At 35.8% G+C, this 23,713-nt stretch overlaps 1 protein-coding gene across 1 annotated transcript in view; it reads left to right on the plus strand.

Moving 5' to 3' along the window:
* Positions 1 to 23,713, plus strand: part of Iswi (nucleosome-remodeling ATPase imitation SWI) — a 112,684-nt gene that overhangs the window by 33,731 nt on the left and 55,240 nt on the right. Inside the window, exons 6-9 of the mRNA XM_089103640.1 lie at positions 909 to 1,069; positions 6,121 to 6,301; positions 18,181 to 18,324; positions 22,066 to 22,266. Coding sequence (XP_088959766.1) covers positions 909 to 1,069; positions 6,121 to 6,301; positions 18,181 to 18,324; positions 22,066 to 22,266 — 687 coding nt within the window. The remainder of the gene's footprint in view (positions 1 to 908; positions 1,070 to 6,120; positions 6,302 to 18,180; positions 18,325 to 22,065; positions 22,267 to 23,713) is intronic.

A 23,713-nucleotide genomic window follows, 5' to 3' on the forward strand; every position in this document is an offset into this window, starting at 1 on the left:
GTTCCTAGGCCCGGACCTAGAGGCGCATAATGCTAGCGGGATTAGGCTAGTAATTTTTTCCTGACAAAAACTGGACTGATGTGATTTATCGCCGCCAGGTGCACTCTGCCGCCACGCTGCCTATTCACAGAAAAGTGACTTTAAAACAAAACAGGAATTCCATGGTCACTTATAAACTGTCAGATGTCTCCCAAGAACGGTAGCTGAGAGTTCGGTATTATCCCTCTCCTTCATCACTTTTCACTCATCAGTTGTGTTCTGTTAACGCACAGTTACATGGTGGTTCAGTTACATGGGGGTTTAATTAACGGGGGTTAAGGTACATGGGGGTTGAGTTGCACGAGTTTTCAGCTAAAGGGGGATTCAGTTGTATGTGGACCCAGTATCCGGTGGTTTCAGTTGCACGGGGGTTCGGTTATACGGGGGTTCAGTTGCACGGGGTTCAGTTACACTGGGGTTCAGTTACAGGGGTTCAGTTGCTTGGGGTTCAGTTGCAATGGAACCCATGAAACGATGTGTTACGCTGATACTTGTGTCACTTCATAAGAAGTTGTAGTGACAAGAATAGACACAAATCTGTCCAGCAGAAGAGACAAAAAAGGAAAATAAAATAAATAAAAAAGAACGGAGAAAATAAAAGGAAAAAATAAAGTGTAAGAGGAAAATCTTGTGAGTAAAGGATTAAAAAATAGTCGTAGAAGGTTTAGTCTATGAATATTTCAAGCAAAAGACCTAGCAAGAAAAAAGAATCCAAATTCCAACAAACGAAATAGTCCACGGCTGTTACTCTTCCTGTCTAGAGTCAATTAGTTTCTATGTGAGCATCGTTTGGGTGTTATTTTGAACTTCGACCTCTACACATGTATCTCCATTTCCTATAATATTTTTTTATTATTATTATTTTTTAGAAATGGTGTCCCTCTATTAGAACAGTTTGTTTAACTGGTGATCAAGAAACTCGAAACGCCATTATTCGTGATACAATTTTACCCGGCGAATGGGATGTTTGTGTCACCTCATATGAAATTCTAATTAAAGAAAAATCGGCGCTGAAAAAATTCAATTGGAGGTACGTTTATTTTTTATTTGATATTATTTGACACTGTTGTTGAACTTTGTATATTTAAATAGTAATGCAGCTAATTGTTGTAATTTTTGTCTTAGCTTCTCAAGAAACTATTTTGATGCCAGACCTTTTTTGTCGACGATATTTTTCTTTTTTTCTTTTTGAAGTGGAGGGCCATCATATTTTTCTAAGGATTTGTCTGATGCTTTATATTTAACAATTTGATTCTTCGTGCATTAAAAAAGGTCTTCTAAGTACATTTTTAGGCTGGTGAGTTAATGGCCTAAAATAAATGTCAAAAACATCCTAAAGTATATATCTTTATGCCTAGCGAACCAAATGTTGTTTTATTTTGTCTATAAGAGTATTATGTGTTTTTAATGTTAGAAAAAATTATTAATATATTAAATTTTTTATTAATAATATGAAAAATTAATATTACTTATTTTAATCATTCATCTTTTTGCATATATTGCATTGACCTTGAAATTTATTTCGTTGACCTTGCGTCTGCTTCAAACAACAAGGTTTTCTGTTCAAGTGTTTCGAAAGGCAATCTACTACTACTACTAAAAAGTCACCACAATACCAAGCCGCCTCAGGCCAACACAGCTACGTACGCTCCTCCTCCATCCCAATGTATTCAAAGACTCCTTAACACCCTCCCCGAAAGTTCTCATTTTCAAATGGGTTTTAAAGCAAAAAAAGGTGTCAGTCTTTTAGCAAAAAGAGAAAAAGGACTTAATTTTTGATTTTGTCTTTTGCTAAAAGGATGCTTTCCCGTTTCTTATATATTTAGATAGGATCTCTGCAGTTATTGTCTATTATTATAGGCAAAGTTGTGTCTATAACTGAACCCCATTCAGCTCAACCAATTAAATGAACTTCTTTTAACTTAGCCCCTGTTTAACTCAATCCCCATGCAATTCAACCTGCGTTCAACTCACCACCCCTGCAATTTAAGCCTCATTTAATTCAACCTTCATGCAAGTCGACCCCCTTTTAGACACAAAGTCAACCCTTTAGGCCTAGCCACTTGTCTGCAATCATGAAATTCAAGTGTGTTCAGACCCTTTCAAATAAATAAGCCAGAAGGATAGACTGTATTTTTTGAAGGGGGAGGGGAGGAATACTTTTGCATTCCTCCTCAACCCTATAGGTACCTTTCCCCCCTCCTAAACCCCCAAAAACAATCGTTAAAATATTGTAAACGCATTGAGAAACCACGGCTTTGCATTCAATTTCTCTATTGAAATACCCGTTTGGCGGGTTTCGTCTCTCGTTACCTTCATGCAGTATGTAGCATTAACCCGACTTGGCTTCTTCGCTGTGCCCGCATAAAAAAAAAGAAATACTTTCACAAGAATTAACCAATGAATAAAGATGATTTCATTCGAGTCAACTTAACGGCCTGAATTATATTTTAAAGGTGTATTGTTGATTAAAGGAGTGCCGAGATAAATCGGATTCATTTGAATGGGGGGTCAAACCAACCCTATTAGTCAAACAGGGTTTGGTTAAGCGGGAATGGGTTGCATGAGGGTTGATTTCAATAAGGGTTGAATTGGATAAGGTTTTGAGTTGAATGGGGTTGAGTTAAACCTGGGTTGAGTTGCATGAAGGTTGAATTGTACCAGGGTTGAGTTGAATGAGAGTTGGATTTCTTTGGGGTTGAGTTGATTTGGAGCAGAGTTAAACTGGGCATCAGTTAAGCGAGTTTGAACTGTACTAGGATCCAGTTAATGGATTCAGTTGCACGGGCTCCTGCTAAACGGAGATTCACTTGCACGAGAACCCAATACCAAAATTTAAAGGCAGAATTAGTGGGTTTCTGCACCTGATTATTACTTAATTTAGCTCATTATACTTTTGGTGAAAGGTGAAAAATAGACTTCATTTACTTCTGTACTGAAGCCTTTAGGTTACATGCCATCGTCTTTATCCATTTGCTAGAATGACACTGCTGTTTTTTTTTTTATCAAGCAGTTCATAGTAAAACAAACCGTAAATAAGGAGTGACTCGGGCCAATAGTAACCAAAATTCTAAAAAAAATGAACTTTGATAACAATTAATATATAAAAAATGACTTTTTATACTGATTGCAAATATTACGCTGCAGAAATTGATATATAATCCCTCTTATTTCCTGGGAATATTTTTGTGTCTACGCCTTTAATATAGGATGGGTATACGCCTTTAGTATACTTTGATATTTAGTATAGGATGGGGGTAATAAAGTCCCTCCCATTACGAAAATCTTTCTGTGTAGCCTAAAATATTATATTTACGTCGTACCGGCAGAGACAGATGTGGAAAAGGTAAGGTAAGGCATCATCAGCCTTGTCAGGAAATTCCTCGGAGAGGGGTGGGGGCTGGCAAATGCTACCAGTAGCATTGTTTTCAACAAATTTCAAATGATAGTACCTCTCTTCATATTTGTATACAATAATTCAATATATTTAAGCATAATGTATGCAGTGTATTTAGACATCACAGAATCCAACATTTTAATTCTTAAACAGACAAACTGAAAAAGTGGGATGCTTCCAATCAATTCACCATTATTGATATATACAATCTAGAAGCAAGAAATTATGGGTTTATGAGGCCTCATATAATATGTTCGTTATGATTGGGTATCAATTTAAAAACGATCAGAAATTAGAAAAAAAATAAAAACAAAAAACTAGTGTTGTCAACTGCGAGTAAAGGAGGAATATTAAAACATGAAACAAGCAGAAATCATTTCCTATGTGATGGGGGCGGGGGGGCTGCTCTTTCCTCTACCCATTGCTCCTTACGCTAATTTTTTTGTCCGAATTCTTTAAATAACGACTGCTGGAACACAATGACCGTTGAACTGGAATAAGGATGTTTTTAAAGCACTAAAGAACTTTTGTGTAACTAGTAAGGTATTAAAAAGGGAGCAGCCCCCCCACCCCCTCATATATGGAAGAATTTCTGTTTCTTTCAAATTTCAATGTTAATCTTTACTTTGAGTTGAAAACACTTCTTTCATACATTTAGAAAGGATGTCTGCAGTGTTTGTTTCTATCACAGTCAAAATTTAAGATGTTACTATTTTGCACATCGTTTTTTGAGTCTCAAATTTTATTTGAAAGGCAGTATTTCAAATATTGCCTTCATAAGATATCGAAAATACTTCGAATGAATATTCGCCCCTGTTCTTTGTGTTGATAGTTAATGAAATGATAGAATTAGTGCCTTTAATTGGGATACCTTGAATCTGACAATGTAAATTTTGTGATGTTTTACTTCCTGCCAATTCATGGTATTTGCAGCTTCTGATTTTTTAGTTATACCTTTTTTACTTATCGTTTTTTTTTTTTTAGAAAGTAGGCCTTTGGCTAGGAAGTGATATATATATATATATATATATATATATATATATATATATATATATATATATATATATATATATATATATATATATATATATATATATATATATATATATATATATATATATATATATATATATATATATATATATATATATATATATATATATATATATATATATATATATATATATATATATATATATATATATATATATATATATATATATATATATATATATATATATATATATATATATATATATATATATATATATATATATATATATATATATATATATATATATATATATATATATATATATATATATATATATATATATATATATATATATATATATATATATATATATATATATATATATATATATTATATGTATATTTGCCTTACCAATTCTGGGAATCTAAAGTGCAGTGTTGAGATATTTATTGTGCCTAGTAGAATTCTTTATTGAAATCAGGTTTATTTTTGGGTGTTGAAGCAATGGGCCCCTATGGCTTGTGTCATTGCTTATTTTGGTGATTTCCAAAGAATAATATATAATATGAATTATTTATTAAATTTTAAATAAAAAAAACCGGCTTGGGGAAAATTCAGTTGGAGGGATATTTTGTTTATTCATGTACTTTAATATCCTGTGAAGTTGTTCTTCCCCTCTGTGTAATTTAAATAACATACAGTGGTGACTAGTGTTAGTTACTGGTCATAATATTCCGTTATCCTTGATCTGATAATATTGTTTTGTTTTTTTTTGTATTGTTTATCTTGCACTATTCAGTTTTTTTTTTAACGTAAATGGGGTATATTTGGAGTGTATGGGATACATAACGTATTTGGGTGTCAGATGAGCCAAATTACAAATTTTTGCTCATTAGCTTCTTCTTCTTCAAAAAGTAGAAGTAGTTGATTAAACGAAACACACCCAAGAAGTGAAGTTAGGTTAATCCTAATGAAATGTAACCTTGATATAGCCTTTAGTTTGTTTAATAATATAATTTGGGCTGTATATTTGCACATTAGGGATGGGGGTAAAGTATTTGGACAGCACCCCTACCCTAACTCCCACCCATCCCCCTTAATGTGCAAATATATAGCCCAAATTATACAAGTCCGATGCATTGTATCACCAATCACTTGTCTTTTTTGCTATGAACCGGTTTTCTGAGACCTAACCTAACGTAATTCTTGAGTGTGTTCCGTATAATTACCAAGTACCAGTAGATGTTGGATTTGGGGGATATAACTTATTTTGAAGCCAATTTTTAAAATAATTCTTAAGAGTTAGCATTTCTTAAAGTTGTCTTTTCACCATTACACAAGAAAGGGCACCCTCTATTTCAGTGTGTTCTTTAGGTTTTCGGTTTTTGTTTGTTTTGGCTGTTTAGTTTTTTTTAGTTTCATTTTTTCGCTATTTCAGTTTGTCTTCTATATTTTGTTTTGTCGACTTTCATCTTTGTTTTTTTTTGTATTATTCTTAATTCTGCACTGTGAACGATTGAGCAGAAGTCTCGATGAAAATATTTGCATTTTCCTACCTTTTCCACTGGGTAGGATTTACCTCTTTTTTAGGTTCTTTTACTTTTCCTGGCTTTGTTTACATCGTTTCCCCTTTATTTCTTCATTAGTTCTGTAGGTACACCTATTAATTTGCACATTCTTCTGTTTTCAGGTATATGGTGATTGACGAGGCTCACAGGATCAAAAATGAAAAATCGAAACTTTCTGAGATTGTTCGAGAGTTTAGCACTTCAAATCGTTTATTAATTACTGGCACGCCCTTGCAAAATAATTTACACGAATTATGGGCCCTCCTCAACTTTTTACTTCCTGACATATTTAGTAGTTCAGAGGTAATTTTTGTTTCGGGGTTGATCTTCTTTGTTCTACATTCACATCACTCTCTTATCGTCATCTATCATAGAAGGATTTTTTTTTTAATCCACCATAGGCAGCGCAACAGTGCTGCCTAAGTATAGAGCGAAGTGGGCACAATGTGTTAATGGTCTTTCTGACCCAGGTAGTTTGCATAGGAGTAAGGAATTATATAGAATAGTATATACTATACAATATAGTATTGTATAGTACTTTATACAATATAGTATAGTATATAGTATTGAAGGAGTGCCTTCAAAATGTGTTAAAAACTTTTTTTTTTACATATTATAAAGTAAGAATTTTTCTTAAGATGTCTCCTTCTCAATAGCCCCAATTCTTGGATAATACCATTGACTCTTACTGCAAAATAACGGTGATTCAGGAAAACAAGAAAACATAAATATATAGCCTGAATAAATATTACCTGGCTTATTAATGGATTTCCAGGAAAGTGAAATTATATTTTGAAACAATACTGAATCAGGAATCAAATGAAGCTACTCTTTTATTATCACACTGCTTATTTCGTATTTTTAGATAGATAGATAATTTAATACGAAATATCACAAAACGGATAAATAGTCGCATTTACAAAAAAGTTATGAAAACTATTTGTTGTAATTTTCAGTGAAGTATTGTCGGAATGAATTTTTGTAGCGTTTCGTGGCACTTGGATTGCTTGGTTGTAGTTGGTTTGTGTGGCGGGTCTTTGGTCGGTTATCTTGTCTGATATCAGGTGGGAGAAGGTCGCGGTGTTTGGGGGAAGTCAAGATGGACTGGCCAAAGCTCATGAGGAGCTCGTGTCTTCTTTGTTCAAGTGTTGTGAGTTCTAGCTTCGCCAGACATTCCTCATAGGGCAATTGGCTATCTCCTAGAATGATGCGCAAGGCTCTCTTTTGAATTGTTTCGAGCTTATTGCTCTGCTCTTTTGTGAGACCAGGATGACAGACAGGGCAGGCCTATTCTAGGATCGGTCGCATGTGGCTCCTATAGTAGGTGACCAGGGCATTTTTGCTGAGTTGAAAGCGACGTAGCTTTGTCAGTGACCTAAGCAGAGGCATAGCCTGGGACAGCAAGTGATTTAAGTGGTCATCCCAAGTCAGTTTATCATTGAAGATAACACCCAGGATCTTCATTTTGTGAACTGCCGGTATGCCGACGTCAGGCACGGCCGGTACGCTGTGCTTTAAGAAGGAAATTCTCATTATTGCCGACTTGGTCCTGTTGATGCTGAGTTTTCTTTCTAGGTAGTCCCGTTCGAGCTTCACGACCATTTCTTCTAGGTTAAGGATTTCACACAGTCTTTGTAGCAGCATCATTGTTAGGTCGTCTGCGAACTTCGCTCTGTCTCTGTGCCATTTAGCTATCGTGTTGCAAAGCAACAGGAAAAGGGTCGGACCTATTTTTGTTCCTTGAGGAATTCCACATGTAAGGTCTGTAGAGTCTGACAGTTCGCCTTTGTACCTTGTTTTTTGCTTCCGTTTTGAAAGGAAGCTTTCTACTATCTTTCTCAGGAATTCGGGAAAATTGGTCATGGACTGTAGAATCTCCTCGTGGCTAGACGTATCGAACGCTTTCCTGACGTCCCCTTGAAGGAGGTCGACAAATGCCCCGTCAACTTCTAGGTGACTTAGGATAGTCTCGACGATCTGGATAAGGTAGTGACTTGTACTGCACCCTCTTTGGAAGCCATACTGCCGGGAGTCAATTACTTCGCTGAGTTCCTCCAGAAGCCATCTGTTTATGAAAGTTTCGAATACTTTCGAGAGTAGCGGAGTGAGTGAGATCGGTCGGAGGTCTCCAAGTTCTTTGGGGTTTGTGACTTTGGGAACAGGGATTACGACTGCCTCCTTGAGCGGCTCAGGAAATGTCCCTGTTATCAGTGACTGGTTGATGATGGCAGCTATAGGCTCTGATAGGTAAGGAGCGTTTTCTTTGAACAAAATTGACGGTGGATCCGCTGGGTGAGTGGCTTTCCGCGCAGGAATCTTTTCTAGGACCCTGCACACTTCAATAGGCAGAACGACTGGAATCTCAGATATCTTGGCGCTGAATGCACTCGTTTCGGCTGAAGGGTTGGATCTGCAGATTTTGGCAAACCACTCATTGAGATCATTTGCAGTGACCTGTTCACCTTTATCTTTTTGTATGTGAAAGGTCGTCGGGCGCTGGGGGCTTATTAAATCTCTAACTGTCTTGTGGAATGAGCGGGAGTCGGAGTTTACTGTTTTAGAGAGCTTTTCCCCATATGCTTTCTCAGCTTTCCTACATTCGTACACCACGGTGTTCCTCATTTTTTTCCAGCGCTCTCTGTTGCCTGAGGCGTGCAGTTTATTACGCTTCCTGATGAGTTTCTTGATCTCTTGTGTGACCCATGGTTTGTCCGTAGAAGAGCGTTTGACACGTTTCTCTGGGAAGCATGAGTGGTAAGCGCTGGTTATCTCGGAATTTAAGAGTCCAACCATCTGGTTAACGTCAGATAATCTGTACAGTTGGGACCAGTTTTTATTTACGCACCATTTAGAGAATTCTTCTTTTCCTGGTGTAGTCAGAGGTCGGCAGACGAATGTTTCCTTGGTAGCCGTTGGCTTGGTTCCTTTGGGCTTCCACAGTACAGAGAAATGTGCGCTCCTTCCGAGGCTGGGGCTCGATTCGAGATCGTGGTAGAATTCTCCCATATCTGTGAATATGAGGTCGATAGTTGATTTTTCCGTAGTAAGAATTTTTACTACCTGCTTCAGATCAAGAGATTGACTGATCCAGCGCCTGTCCAGATCATTAAAGTCGCCAAGCAATACTATACCGCTATTAGGATACATGCATCGAATATCGTCGATAGACTTTTGGAGGTGGTTGATTAGGGTTTTGCGGTAAGCGGCTCGCGGTGGAAAATAGAGGACTCCGAAAGTTATTGACGAAAACGCTCTTGGCAGTACTTTGGGTTTGATTTTCACCCAGAGCAGCTCATAGGTATCTGTGTGTTCAGCGAATGTCAAAACTTCGTGTTTGATATCTGCATTTATGTAAACACCCACTCCACCGCCATGTGTTATAACGTTGCCATCTTTATCCTTGCGATTTTTTGTGTAAAGGTCATAGCCTGGAATACTAGCAGTCGATGGGGTAGCGGACCAAGTTTCTGTGACACAGCATACCTCAACCCTCTCACATTTCAGTCGAACGCTAAGTTCTGTGATTTTGTTGCAGAGTGACTGGGCGTTAACAAGCATGACTCTTGGGAGGTCAAAAGGGTTGCTTTGCTGAGTTTTAGGAGGTCGAGTTGGTATTCTGGTCTTTTGTTGCGATTGGTGCCCTTGACCTGAGGAGGCTTCCTCATTCCGGTTATGGGCAGAGCTTTCGGCTCTCTTGAGCCTTCTTTTCTCGGCTTGAGACTGGAGCTGGAGTGGGGTGAGATCAGGGCCTATGTAGATTTCGCGGCGGGTGAAGGCGTCATCAGAGGTTCTCAGGTTCCGAGCGTTTTTCAGGATGTTATTTCGTTTCACAAAGGTTGAAGTGTCTTCTCTGAGCTTGACGAGTAGTTTTCTTGGTCTGCCGTTGTCGCTTGGTCTTCCAAGGCGCCGAGTCTCCACTATATCCCCCGTTTCCAGGGTAGCTCCCAAATCGTTGGTTCGGCAAAGGCCAAGAGCTATCTGTGCGTCTGGAGTTTCAGACTCTGGGACCCCTGATATAACTAGATTGAATCGCTGTGCTTCTCGCAGCTGTTTTTCTTTTTCTGCTCGTAGGAGGGTTTCAACGGTAGTGTTTGCGGAAGGCGCTGGGCTGGGTGTATTTTGTCTAGAGTCTGTGGTTCCATGTTGTGCTACACGGGAGTACAGTGCTTGATCGCCTGGGAATGGATTTTGATTTCGCTATTCAGGTATTCTGCAATCCGTTAGGAGTCTGACTTGCAGTTGCAGTTGAGCTACCTTTCGCTTGGAGCAGGACGAACACTCGTATCCGAAGAGGCTTAACTGTGGGTCGTGGAGTTTTATCGCCAGGACAATATCGGAGTGGATCCCGCGGCAGGAGGCATGCTCCCACTCATTGCAGAAAAAACAGCAAAAGGATGTACTGGCTTCGGCCTGGGTATGACAATAGTTGCAAGTTTCGCTGTGTGACTCAGTTCCGTTAGGAGTAGCATTTGGGGCAGAGGCCGTAGGAAGGGGTGCATTGAGAGTTCCTCGAACGTGCGTGGGCCTACGGTCCCTGATAATCAGGGGTTCGTCGTTGACTGGAGGCGGGGTTTTGTCCGAAGACGGGGCGTTGCAGTTTTCTCCTCTGTCGTTTGGATTCCCGCGGGTGTGTTGTTTTTGGCTGTTCGGTGTTCCCACTACTGCTGTTTTGGCTGTGTTTGGGATCTTTGTTCAAGATCACCATATTGCCTAAGGTGGGGGCTGCACCCCCATTTTTTCATCACGCCATCTTAGACCTCCGTTGAGTTTCTTGCAGACCCCTCGAGGTCCACCTAGACCACTTTGGGAAATAGTGGTCTTAACGATAATGGTTAAGCGATTAATGATTATGAGCCTTGATTGCACACAAAATGAACTATCCTTCTGCTCACACATTTATTGCCAGCTATTACTGAGCTGTACATCAATTGGCTAATCTAAAATTAGTTCCATACTTTATGTCTAGGGCACACTATAGTAACATTCAGGGACGAACCCGGCGATAAATTTCGGGGGGAGATGGATAAATTGACAGAGGGGTGGTAGTACTCATTAAAAAGGATAAATAAAATTTTAGAATATAGGTTACATTCTCCTCCACAGAGCTAACTCAGCTTCCAAGCTTCCCCTATAGCTGTCTGCATCAAAATACCGAAAATTAGTCAGAGTATTCGACATATTGCTGATGCAGCTGCTGCAGAATTGCTGATGCAGCTGTTGCAGAAAGTAGTCCATAAATGGGATAAACACAGAAAGTCGGTAATACGTTTCAGGATCCTCTTTTGCTGTTCCGTAACTATCCCTATACATTTGTTTTGGAGCTCATCTGGGCACTCTAATGCTGATTTCAGCATCTTGACACAGTTCAGTTACTTCAGTAAAAAGTGGATAAAATATGGCTTCACTCCTTTTTCTCATGTCTCTAACTTCGCTCTTAAGCTATCTTAGGAGCCCGAGGTTATAACAGTACGTGGCTTACTTGGCGACAGCCTGACTTTGTTCCCAACTGCATTTTCATAAAACAAATATTTTCGTGTGGAGATCATCACACTTTACCTACGTTTTGTGCATACATTACCTTACATCAATTGGATTAAAACCCATAATGAATTTGGTTAGTTTTTAAGACAGTTTCGTTTTAAATTTTATTTGTAAGAATAATAAATCATTCATTTTTTATCCTCGTCTCAATAAGATTTGCGGCATACATTATCCTTTCGTATTAGTCAAGATCTGTAAGAATGTGCAAATTTTCCGAATTTGGGGGGAGGGGGGTTTATCCCCCCTGGGTTCGCCCCTGGTCACGTTTATTGATGAAATCAAAACTAAGCACAAGATAAGCATCAACTATGTATGGCATTAGTAATTTCTGAACTAGAACATTTTTCAACTTTCGAGCATAAAAATGTTTATTGACCAATCAGGGTCAAAGTTGAGGCATAATTTTTCGAATCTAGAAAAGATGGAAGCTTGGGAAAGTAGTTATTCCATCTGTAATGTGGATCCGACAGAAGATAAAAAGACGTAGTATTAATAGTAGAGCATTGTTAGGCAAGAATTAGAGGTGTTACAGGATTTTCAAAAAATTTATTTCACTATTAAATTTCCGCTTCTAAAACACACATCTGACGTTGAAACCAGAAAAATATTTAGGCGTTACCAAAACTGCCCATTTTGTTTCTACAGATGTGAGTATGGTACGGTTCGAGTATTAAACTTCCACGCTTTAAATTAGCTTTTCCTATGTAAAGAGCAAAAAATCTTTCCTTGGTGGAAAAACATAAAACGTTCAATTTACCATATTTTCCACCGAAAAAAGCAGAAATACTATATGCTCACAATATATAATTTTGTTTACACAGGAAGGATGGCCATAGAAACATGAGAGTGGGGTAAATCAGTAGCAAGAATTTAAAAACTTTAGTAAATTTCTAGTAGTCGAAAGTAGATGATGAATGCCCATTTTCCTGCTGGCAATTTTGAATACTATATAAAAAAAAAAGTTTTGAGGCATGAAAATTAACGTCCAATTTAAATTTCAAACTAGACTAAGTTTCAATTTATTTGATTCTAATTAACAACATTATCTAGTATCTTATGTTGAAATTAGAAGGGCTAAAAAATATACGTAATTTGTTTGTTCTTCTGATATTAATGACGATTTGATTATTTTACAAGTTTTGTGCAAAAAGCTGTTAAGGACAATGTTTTTTTTTTTTTTTTTTTTTTTTTTTTTTTGAAAGGAGGATGAAATTTGTACTATTTGTATACCCAGCAATTTGTTTGGTGACTATTCAAAGACAATATAGCGCTACTTGGACTGATAAGCTGTTGATTTAGAATTTAATCTGTAGTCTATTTGACAACTGTGACAATACTGAGACAGAAGGAATGTTTAAATACTTCTTGTGGCAAAGGCGTCCTAAAATATAAACTTCGAAAAATACTAAAAGATTTATTCATTTACTCTTTGCTTGCAAGGCAATCAAGATAATATACATTCAGAAATTTGCTTTTTGCATAGATCCAGATTTATTCTGTTTCTTTTCAGTTTTGTCCCTTAGTGACAGGTCAATATTAATTGCTAACTCAATTAGGGTCTTCGAATAAAACCATAAAATAGTCAATCATTATCTTCACTATATTTGTTTAGTTCTTCTGTCTCTTTGATTTTTACAGAAATGAATTAGCAACATTAAATAAAATAAAAAAGAGATTAAATAAAAAAGAATAACAAAAGTAAAGAGCGAATCTATGTCTTCGGGCAGAGCAAAAAAAAAACTAAGAGAAATTATAATGAAAAATGAACTTAAAAGTTAAAAGAACAGGTATTAGACTCAATAAAAAATGGAACCAATAATGAATTTATTTACCAAAAATAAAACTGACATTCAACTCAAACTCAAAATGAATAGAAATTACTTATATTAGAAATCGAAATACATGAATACATAGAAATATAATAGAAATATATAGAAATAGAAATACATGAACTAGAAAGTCGTCCTCCTTGCAACCCAATTATAGCGAGAGTGTCATTCGCGCTTTACTGAAAACAATATATATTTTTAAGTAAATTCTCTTTTATCATCGTAACATTGAGAAGTAATAGATTAACGAAGACTCTCGAGATTGATATAGTTATATTTTATAATATCAGTCTAGTTTGATCAGACCAAAAAATCAAGAATTTAGATACAAAATTGTTTTCTTAAACATGTATATTTTCTTTTGAGTGATCTTAATTGTTATTGGAATTTTAGTTTTCAGTTACTATAATTTTATTTAATAACTAATTAAAAATTAATTTGTTTTTTATTTTTTATAACATCAGCAACAGAAAAATGATGTTCCAGGATTAATAAATGTTTACAAAAAAATGGTGTTTTCTTTCGCTTTTCTTGCGTTTTACGAATTCTAAATTGTATCTAATTGAAAACATTATGTATTTTGGATATTTTAGTTTTTATAGGGTTCTATCTAGGATTTATTCACTGAAAAAGGGACGATTTGTTGGGGAGACGACGTCCCAGTTCATATATATTATAATTTCTGTTAATTTTGAGTTCGAGTTGAATGTCAGTTTTATTTTTGGTATATTATCTGTTCATTGTTGGTTTCATTTTTTATTAAGTCTACCTACTAAGCCAGCCTACGAAGCCCAAAGAGATTCCTTTGAGCACTAGTTTCCCAGATAACAACACAGAATGCAGCTACTGTCACAAAGATGTCGACATTGCCACCTTTTTCCTCTGCTTTTTCTGCAACGAGTGGGAGCATGCCTCTTGCCAAGGTATAAATGCCGATCTCGTACTGGTCATGACGAGAGAAGACAACGAGTGTCTCCTGTTTAAATACGAATGCCTCTCCTGCTCCAAGCTAAAAGTAGCACTTCTACAGCTTCAAGTGCGACAGCTAACAGAAGCTCAACCTCACAGACCTCATGAGGTAACACCTTCGAATCATAATAAAAAACCCTCACCTCACGATATCCAGCCGACAATAAATGCAATTATTCAGTCAGAAGTAGAAAAGGAATTAAGAGAACAGAAAAAGATGAATTTTGTAGTCATGGGGCTACCTGAACCTACTGCTGTCAATGACACTACACAGGTTGTCAAATCGACTCAAGAAAACGAGCTCGGGGCAAGTATCACTGAAGAGGAGATACTAGAAACTGCCCGGATCGGAAGACCAAAAGAAGATGGTAGTCCACGCACTTTGTTAGTTAAGCTAAAAAAATCACAACAGCTTGAGATGAAAAGGCAAACAATCCTGAGGACAGCTCCAAATCTAAGTAAATCATCAAATGAAGAAACTCGTACCAAAAGTATACATAAACCCAGATCTCACGCCCATGCAGAGACAAATGCTCGCCGTGAAGAGACAACAAAAGAGGAATGCCCACACCCAGTGCGATCGTCAAATTTAGATGCAGAGCCATTGGAGGCGAGGCAAAGACTCCAACGAAGATTAGCGGCAAATATGAAGTAGAATAACCAAAGCCAAACAAATGCCCCCATCCTTCAAGCCTAACAAAAAAGCTACTAAAGTAAAAACACTAAAGATACTATATTTAAATGCTGATTCACTACCAAACAAATTATAAGAATTAAAAGTAGAAATTGCAGTAAAGAACCCAGACATAGTAGCAGTGGTCGAAGCTAAGCCTAAACACAGAACATAGATCAAGAAGAAGGTCGGGGAATTATTTGCTATGTCTTAGACAATTTATCAGTCCAGAAAGTATCATCAACAACAAAGGGGCAGGAAATTATTTGGCTTCAGATATCAAACACAAACCAAGCAACTCTAAATTTGGCTGTACCATACAGAAGTCCAAATAGCACAGCCGTGAATGACCAAGTACTCTTTAAAGATATTCACGCTATATGTCAAAGATTAACAGAACCAACTCTCACCATTGGAGATTTCAATTAGCCTAACATAGATTGGGACCTTCCACGCCTCCTAGAGCATAGCGGGTCACCCTCACAGAGGGAATTTCTGAATGTAGTGAACGAAAATTACCTAGAACAGCTTATTAAAAAACCAACAAGAATCCGAGGAAGCGACAAGCCAACACTACTGGACCTAGTCCTCTGCAGTAATACGGAACTAATACAAGAACTTACTATAAGTCCTCCCGTCTGAAAATCGGACCACGCTACAATTTACTTAGAGGTGATTATAAGCTGCGAAACTATGGAAAAAAAGAGAGGTGGAAGTATTCAAAAGGTGATTACAATACCATGCGAACGGAGCTAGAAGATTTTAACTGGACTGAAATACTAAACAACACAGATCTAGTGGATGGCATGTACAGAAAATTTGCATCCGTAATCATAGACCTCACAAAGAAGTATGTACCAATAGTCAAAATATTTAAACGACAGCCTCTAAAACGAGAGATCCTTGACCTAGTAAAAACCAAGCGGCAAGCCTGGGAGACGCTCAAGCAGACTGATCCGAAAGTAATCGTAGAAATTATCGCAGAATCGCCAACAAAGTGAGGAAAGCCACTAGACAAGAAGCAAACGAAAAGAGGAGGAAAGTAGCCGAAAACTCAAAGATCAACCCCAAGGCGTTTTGAACTTCGTGGATTCAAAAAGTAAAGAACACCTGGTTATTCCCGATCTTAAAAACTCAGTAACAAATTTAACAATCAGTGACCCAATAGCTAAAGTCAACCTGCTAAATCAGCAGTTTTCCACAGTTTTCACAACAGAGAGCGACAAAGATGAAAGTCAAGAGGAATGTCAGCCACTAGTCACAGGCAAATTTGAAGAAATAGAACTGACAATACAAATGGTATACAAAAAACTAAAAAATCTAAACCTTTACAAATCAGAAGGTCCAGATGGCCTACATCCTATAGTACTCAAAGAGCTGGCACAGGAAATTGCAGCGCCGTTGCACTACATTTTTGTCAAGTCGTTACAAACAAGGAACCTGCCTGATACATGGAAGCAAGCAACGGTGATACCCCTCTTTAAACAAGAAAGCAGATCCAAACCAAATAATTGCAGACCGATCAGTGTAAACTGTATCACCTGCACAATGCTAGAATCTTTGCTCCAGGATAATATATCACAGTGCCTACTCAAAAGAAGCCTCGTTTCACCTGCACAGTTTCAGTTTCTCGAAAAAAGATCAGCAGAAAGCCAGCTACTTGTTGCTACAAACGCCCGGAGAAAAAATATGGATAGTAGGATGCAGGTAGATATTTTATCCTTAGATCACAGAAAAGCCTTTGATAAAGTCTCACGAAGTCAACCTTTTCGAAAACTACAGTCTATCGGTGTTGGCCATACTATTCTAAAGTGGGCTCTCAACTTTCTGAAAGGAAGATCTCTAGCGAGTGAGACTGGAGGGATATCTTAGCAGCAATGAGACAAAAGTCACAAGTGGAGTAGTTCCAGGTAGTGTTCTGGGGCCTTTGCTATTCAGTATTTACATAAATGATCTCCCAAATAACATAGATTCTGAAATACTGCTTTATGCAGATGACACGAAAATCTTTCGCGCAATAACAAGCTTTGAAGATACAGAAATACTACAGAAAGACTTAAACAAAATAGCAGAATGGATGAAAAATTGGAGCATGGAAGTGAATACAGAAAAAAAGTTGTCATGTTCGGCTAGGCCCAAAACACATTTCTCAGCACTACTGCTTTTAAGGACCACAGGTACCTATACGAGAAAAAGAGCGAGGCTTGGGAGTGACAATAGACAGTGTCATGACTTTCACCAAGCAATACGAGTCAATCATCTCTAATTCATCACAAGTCTTGGGAATTATTCGAAGAAATTTCTCTCTTACTGACTCAACACTGTTTTCTACACTCTTCAAATCGTTAGTGAGACGAATGATCGAATACGGTCATATGACAACCAGACCATTTTTTCAAAAAGACAGCAATGCAATACAAAAAATCCAAAGGAGAGCTACCAAATTTGTTCCATCACTTAAAGACTTATCATAGCAAGACCGTTTGAAAAAATTGTCGCTCCCAAGTCTCTCATACCGATTTTTGAGAGGAGATCTTATTGAAGTATATAAAATATGCAACAGATACTACGACAACATCCCTCCAGAAGAGATAATACCATTCAAGGATAATAACCTGAGAGGTCACGAGTTTAAGCTAACCCAAGAATGTTTCAGAAGAGATGTTGGTAGATGGGCATTCAGCAATCGCATTGTCTCCGAGTGGAATGCACTACCATCAGACACTGTAAACTCAGATTCAGTCAATGCATTTAAGAACAAGATTGACAATCATTATAGTGAAAAAGTATTTGATTATTTAAATTTTTGTAGATAGAGGCGCAAGCCTGTTTTCTCAATATATTATTATTATTATTATTAATATCTGTTTCTTTTAACTTTTAGATCATTATTCATTATATTTTCTGTTAGTTTTTTGCTCTGCTCAAGACATAGCTTTTCTCTTTACTTTTGTTAAGAATTGTTTTTTTTTTTTTATTTAATGTAAATAAAGTTGAATATATGTCTGTAGGCGTGTCCTGGATACATTGCACTGCACTGGTCTTCCAATCGGCCAGGTATTTAAACGAAATAAAATTATATTTATTGCGCCATTAATTTGTACATAATATTTAACCTCTCATAGTTTCGTATTTGATCTTTCAATTTTTATAGTTTTGTTTACTTTCAGGATTTTGATGAATGGTTTAATACAAATTCGTGCTTAGGCGACGATACGTTAGTTAAGAGGCTTCATGTGGTTTTGCAGCCCTTTTTGCTCAGACGGTTGAAGTCAGAAGTAGAAAAAGGACTCAAACCAAAGAAAGAAATGAAGGTACGGTAAATATACAAAAGAGAGAAAAGATGAGCCTCTCCAAATAGCATTGTTGGGTTTCAAGCGTTGACCTTTTTCCGGAGTCTAAATTCTTTTTAAACTTAGTTTTTAAATTAACCTTTTTTTTTATTTATATTATCTGAAACTCTGTGTGCGAAAAACTCTAAATTCTAATGACCAAAAAAAAAAAAAAAAAAAACAGACAGTTCTAATCCTAAATTATAAAAGTTTCTAGGTATTTTTCGCCATTGACAGTATAATTTGACTTTCTTTTGCTTCCACTACCAATAATACTTAGCTCCAATAAACTTGTAAAATGGCAATCAGTCGAAAAGGGAGAGAGAGAGAGAGAGAGAGAGAGAGAGAGAGAGAGAGAGAGAGAGAGAGAGAGAGAGAGAGAGAGAGAGAGAGAGAGAGAGAGAGAGAGAGAGAGAGAGATTGTTTTTGTTTATATTGTCTAAAATTTATTATCAAAAAAACTTATCAAAAGTCTGACGAGCAAAAAAAAAGAATAAAAAGAAAACCCTGACAATTCTAGGTATTTTTGGCCATTGACAATATAATTTAAATTTCTTTGATTTTATTCCCTTCTCAGACCACCAATAATACTTAGCTCTAATAAACTCGTAATATCGACAGCTATGGCCTACTTATATTGTAGTAGATTAGTGGTATTAAAATAATTTACTAATAATCAAAATGAAAAAAAAGAATTAGCAACGCACCAAAGTGATGAGAGTGCGAGGGTACAGTCCAAAAATAGTGACAATAAAAATAGAAAAACATTAATAAACATAATAAATCTGGCAAAGTGCATTTTTAAATTACCTTAAAAAATTATTGGGTGAAACTACGTGTCGAATTAATCTGAAATAACCAAACCTATGCAATACATTACATGTCATAATCTTGAATAATATAAACAATACGTTGTTTTATTTCCTTTATTGCGTTAATTTTTCACCGATTCGTTCTTTTTCTCTATTTTGCTTATCATTTTTTCTTTTCATTTCGGCATTGGTTTAATTCTCTACTTTACTTAATTGTCTCGTTAGATTGATATGCATGAATACACACAAGTATTAAAATTAGTTGTATGTTTATTTCAAACTGAGTTTGACTGATGCGCTACGAACAAAACTTTAAAGGGTATTCCTGGCTAAACTGTTTATGACAGTGTTTTCTGACTAAGTGTTTGTGACAGTGTCTATTGATAAACTAAATATCATGTACTGAATTAAACGCAAATGACCAAACCCTTACAAATACATTATATTTTATTACCTGGAACAATATAAACAAAAAATTCCTCTTTGATATTGTTTTTAGTTGCTTTATTGTTTATTGCTTTAATTTTTAACTGATACATTCTCTTTATTTTTCTCTTTTTCTCTCCCTCTCCATCTTGGCATTGATTTCACTTTTTTGTTTATAGTTGTCTCTTTATTATATTTTGTTGCTTTGTTGTTTTTTTTGCTTTAATTTTTGAACTGATTCATTCTCTTTCTTTTTCTCTATTTTCATCTTTCTTTGTTTCTCTCCCTCCCTCTCTCGGCATTGGTTTCCCTTTTTTGCTTGTAATTCTCTCTTTGTTGTTTTTTGTTGCTCTATCGTTTTATTGCTTCAGTTTTTTAACTTATGCACTTTCTTTTTTTCTATTTTCTACTTTTTTTTTTCCCTATCTCCCAGCAATGGTCTAATTCCCTCCTTTTTTTTTATTTGTCTCATTTGATTAATGTGTCCGAATCCATACACCAGTCTAAAATTAGCCATATGTTTATTTCTAATTTATTTTTAACCTGACTTGATAGGAATGAATTGTGCTTAATAAATTGTTTAGGTTATACTATTTATGACGGTGTTTCATGCCTAAGTGTTTACAACACTTAGAAAGTGCCAATTGGTAAACTAAATACGTAGGGTACGCTGATGGGGCTGACGTAGAAAGATACTTCTCCAACATTTGAGTGTTAATCGCCAGAAAAATATTACGTAAATATTAATCAATAGTCCCTTTTTGGGCACTCAAGAAAAATTCAGAAGAGGTTCCAGTCTTGGTAAGAATATGTACAACAAAAATATTTCGACACAAATATGTTTTGTTAAACCGAAACTACATACGTGGAGTGTTTTTGGCTGAAATAACTAAAAAACGAGCATAGTTTCTATTAGTCTACTTGACACTTCCTCCCCCGTTCCAAACTATGTCTCTTGAAGGTGAACAATTCAGGCCATCTCAGCCTAAAACAGTATCCATAGTCGGTTTATCCATAATGGTAGTAAAGCTGGACTGAAGCTTTGGCAGGATTTATATATAAACCGTAAAGGTGTTACTTGCTGAAATTGTGTCATAGATTCCAGATGACGGTCCAGATTTTTCTTCGACAAGTTACATAATGTATTCTGTAATGAAAAATTTCTGAGATCACAGTCGCTAGGCATAACACTGGTTGGGATGCTCGTTTTTTCTTCTTTGTGAATATCGTTTTCTAATCTTGCCATCTGTTGTAGACCATTCTTTGTAATATGCACAAAATATTTCCACAAATTGAGAAATTTTTTCCTTTCAAGACAGTTGCAATTAACCTTTCTCTTCTGAAAAATTTTTTCCTCTAAAATGAGGAGTCTATGAGCTGTTTTTCCAGGGTAACCTGTTAAAATAATTAAATCAATTATATAAATCGGTTTAGTAACGTTTCTTGTACTAATATTTGTTTCGCTTCTTTGTTTAACTTTACTGCACAATGGACTAAGATAAAAAGAACAAATTTTGCCAAAAAGGCACAATATACGGTGTTTTTTTTCCATAATTAGCTTGAATTCGTGGGAGTAGTTGCTCTAAAACTGTATAAGAGATTGGAAAAAGGTTAAAAACACAAGAATACTAGGAAATTTCAAATTTCAGAATTTATCTCGGATTCAGATTCCAAAAAATTTCAGAACCTACTTTCAGAGAATTTTAGGTTGGATTTTGATAAATTAGAACCCTTGTTTAAATCCAGTTTATAATGAATTAAAACTAAACTATTTTTACATTTTCAAGTTCTGCTGGGACAGTTGTGTGTAGTTTTCAATGGTGCTAGCTTTGTTTTTAATTACTTTTAAACTTATTAAAGCAACCAAGTTTCCTCTCTTCTCACGTGTTTATTTTATTTATGGTATAAATTTGTAAGTCAGTTGTGTGTAACTGTCAGTGGTGCTAACTTTGTATTTAAACTTATGAAACTACCAAACTACAAAAGAACTGCTTTTAAACTTATTAAAGCAATGCAGTTTTCTCTCGTCTCAGTGTCTTTTGCTTTTTTCGTGCTATAAATTCGGCCAAAGATAAAAAGAACCATTAAAAAAAAGAAAGCATAGTTGATATGTTTGTGAGTTTTTTTTCTCATTTAGTCTATATTCATTTAGTCTATATTATACGTTAATAATCTATATATATTCATTTAGTCTATACATATTCATTAGTCTATATTTAGTCTATATTATGTGTCCTTAAAGAATCAACTATATACCCCTTCTTCCCAATTAACGTCTTTGTTTAAAAAGCCATCCTTGAGAAGATGGATTTTTTTCTCTATTTTTATATTTTTCTAGTTCAGTTTTATTTTTCTCTATTTTTCTATTTTTTCTGTTTTCTCTATTTTGTTTCGCTTGTTTTCACTTTTTCTTGTTCTGCTTGGTAGAGCTGCATAGTACTTAAATCCTATTAAGCACCGCCATTAAAGGGCAATTGTTTTTCAGGTGTTTATTGGTCTAAGTAAGATGCAGAGAGAATTATACACGAAAATCCTAATGAAGGATATTGATATCGTAAATGGCGCAGGTAAAATGGAAAAAATGAGGCTTCAAAATATTCTGATGCAACTGAGGAAGTGTTGCAATCACCCCTATCTTTTTGACGGAATTGAACCAGGTCCACCTTATACTACTGATCAGCACTTAGTAAGACTTTTTCTTAGTAAGAACCTAGTAATGAACCAACCAGTTTGTCATCACTTTTGCCCAAGCCACCCTTTAAAGTAAAATTGTGGCATTATACCCCTTCGGTTGTCCATTCCTAAAACATTATATTTGCACCTTTTCTTGATTTAGGTAAGGGTGGATTCTTCTCTGAATTGATTGGTATATGCAAAGTCGCAGTATCTCTTAAGGCTGCTTAGATTGGCGATTCAATTTTACGGTGTATCCCGTGTTTGACCTAACTTCCAAATCTAAAACGGTGTATCTAACGGACCAACCAAAAGTTACCAAAACAATCACTAGCCTAATTAATGTGTCTCAAGGACCAATCACAAGGCTGAATTTTCACCTGATTCATACCCTGTGGGAACACCATCATCAGTGTTTATATTCGACAATGTTTTAAAAAGCAGTTTTGAAAGCATTTTTTTAAAAATCGGTTTGGGCTGTGAATGTGTTAATTTGACTTGAGATCAGACCTTGTTAAAATAGTTGATGTCCTAGTTTATTCATGTTTTGAATATAACCTAAAAAATGCAATGTGTGAAGTTTTGTAGTATATAATTGTTTCTAATGGTGTATACTTTACAGAAACATTATAGAAACATTTGATTCTTATAGTCATCAACTATAGAATTAACTATATACCCCTTCTTCCCAATTAGCGTCTTTGTTTAAAAAGCCATCCTTTAGAAGATATATTTTTTTTCTTTTTAAAAAAATTTTTCTAGTTCAGTTTTATTTTTCTCTATTTTTGTCTATTTTTTCTCTTTTTTCTCTATTTTCTCTATTTTTTTTATAGCATTTTTTCTCTAAATTTTTATAGAATTATAGAAACATTTGATTCATTATAGTTGATTCTAAACTTTATAGAAACATTTTACAGGCTATAGTGTATTAGGGTTGCATCTGCACCAACTTCCTAAAATGCTTCCTTGAAAAATTTCTTAGAAATAGGTTATATACAGAAAAGGGCTATTTTTTGAGAATCTGGTCAAGCCAAGAATCTATTGCATTTTTTATGCGATTTGTCTATTTTGATAGTTTTTTTTTAACCTTTTCTCCTCCTATTCGGGGATAAATTTATCAGGTTTCAGGTTTTTTCAGTTTTTGTAGTTTTTCAGGTTTTTGCAGTTTTTCAGGTTTTTTTTAACCTTTTCTCCTCCTATTCGGGGATAAATTTATTCGGGGATTAATTGGGACAGATGCTCTGTATCAAACCTTGAAAAACTGCACTCAATAACAGAGTTGGCGGAAAACTGGGGACAAATACTTTTAGAGAGACCCACTAAAACCTCTATTTCACCCCACACTCCTTAAGAACAGAATCGAAGGTCATCAAAATCCAAAATTCTCAAAAGCATAAAAATGTCCTGTGCTGGTCTAACACCGCTAAAAAATAGACATTGAAAACCAACCCATAGGAAAA

The sequence above is a fragment of the Artemia sp. Qi Xiang Cuo genome, chromosome 2 (genome assembly GCF_049724085.1).
Source record: "Artemia sp. Qi Xiang Cuo chromosome 2, ASM4972408v1, whole genome shotgun sequence".
Taxonomy (NCBI): domain Eukaryota; kingdom Metazoa; phylum Arthropoda; class Branchiopoda; order Anostraca; family Artemiidae; genus Artemia; species Artemia sp. Qi Xiang Cuo.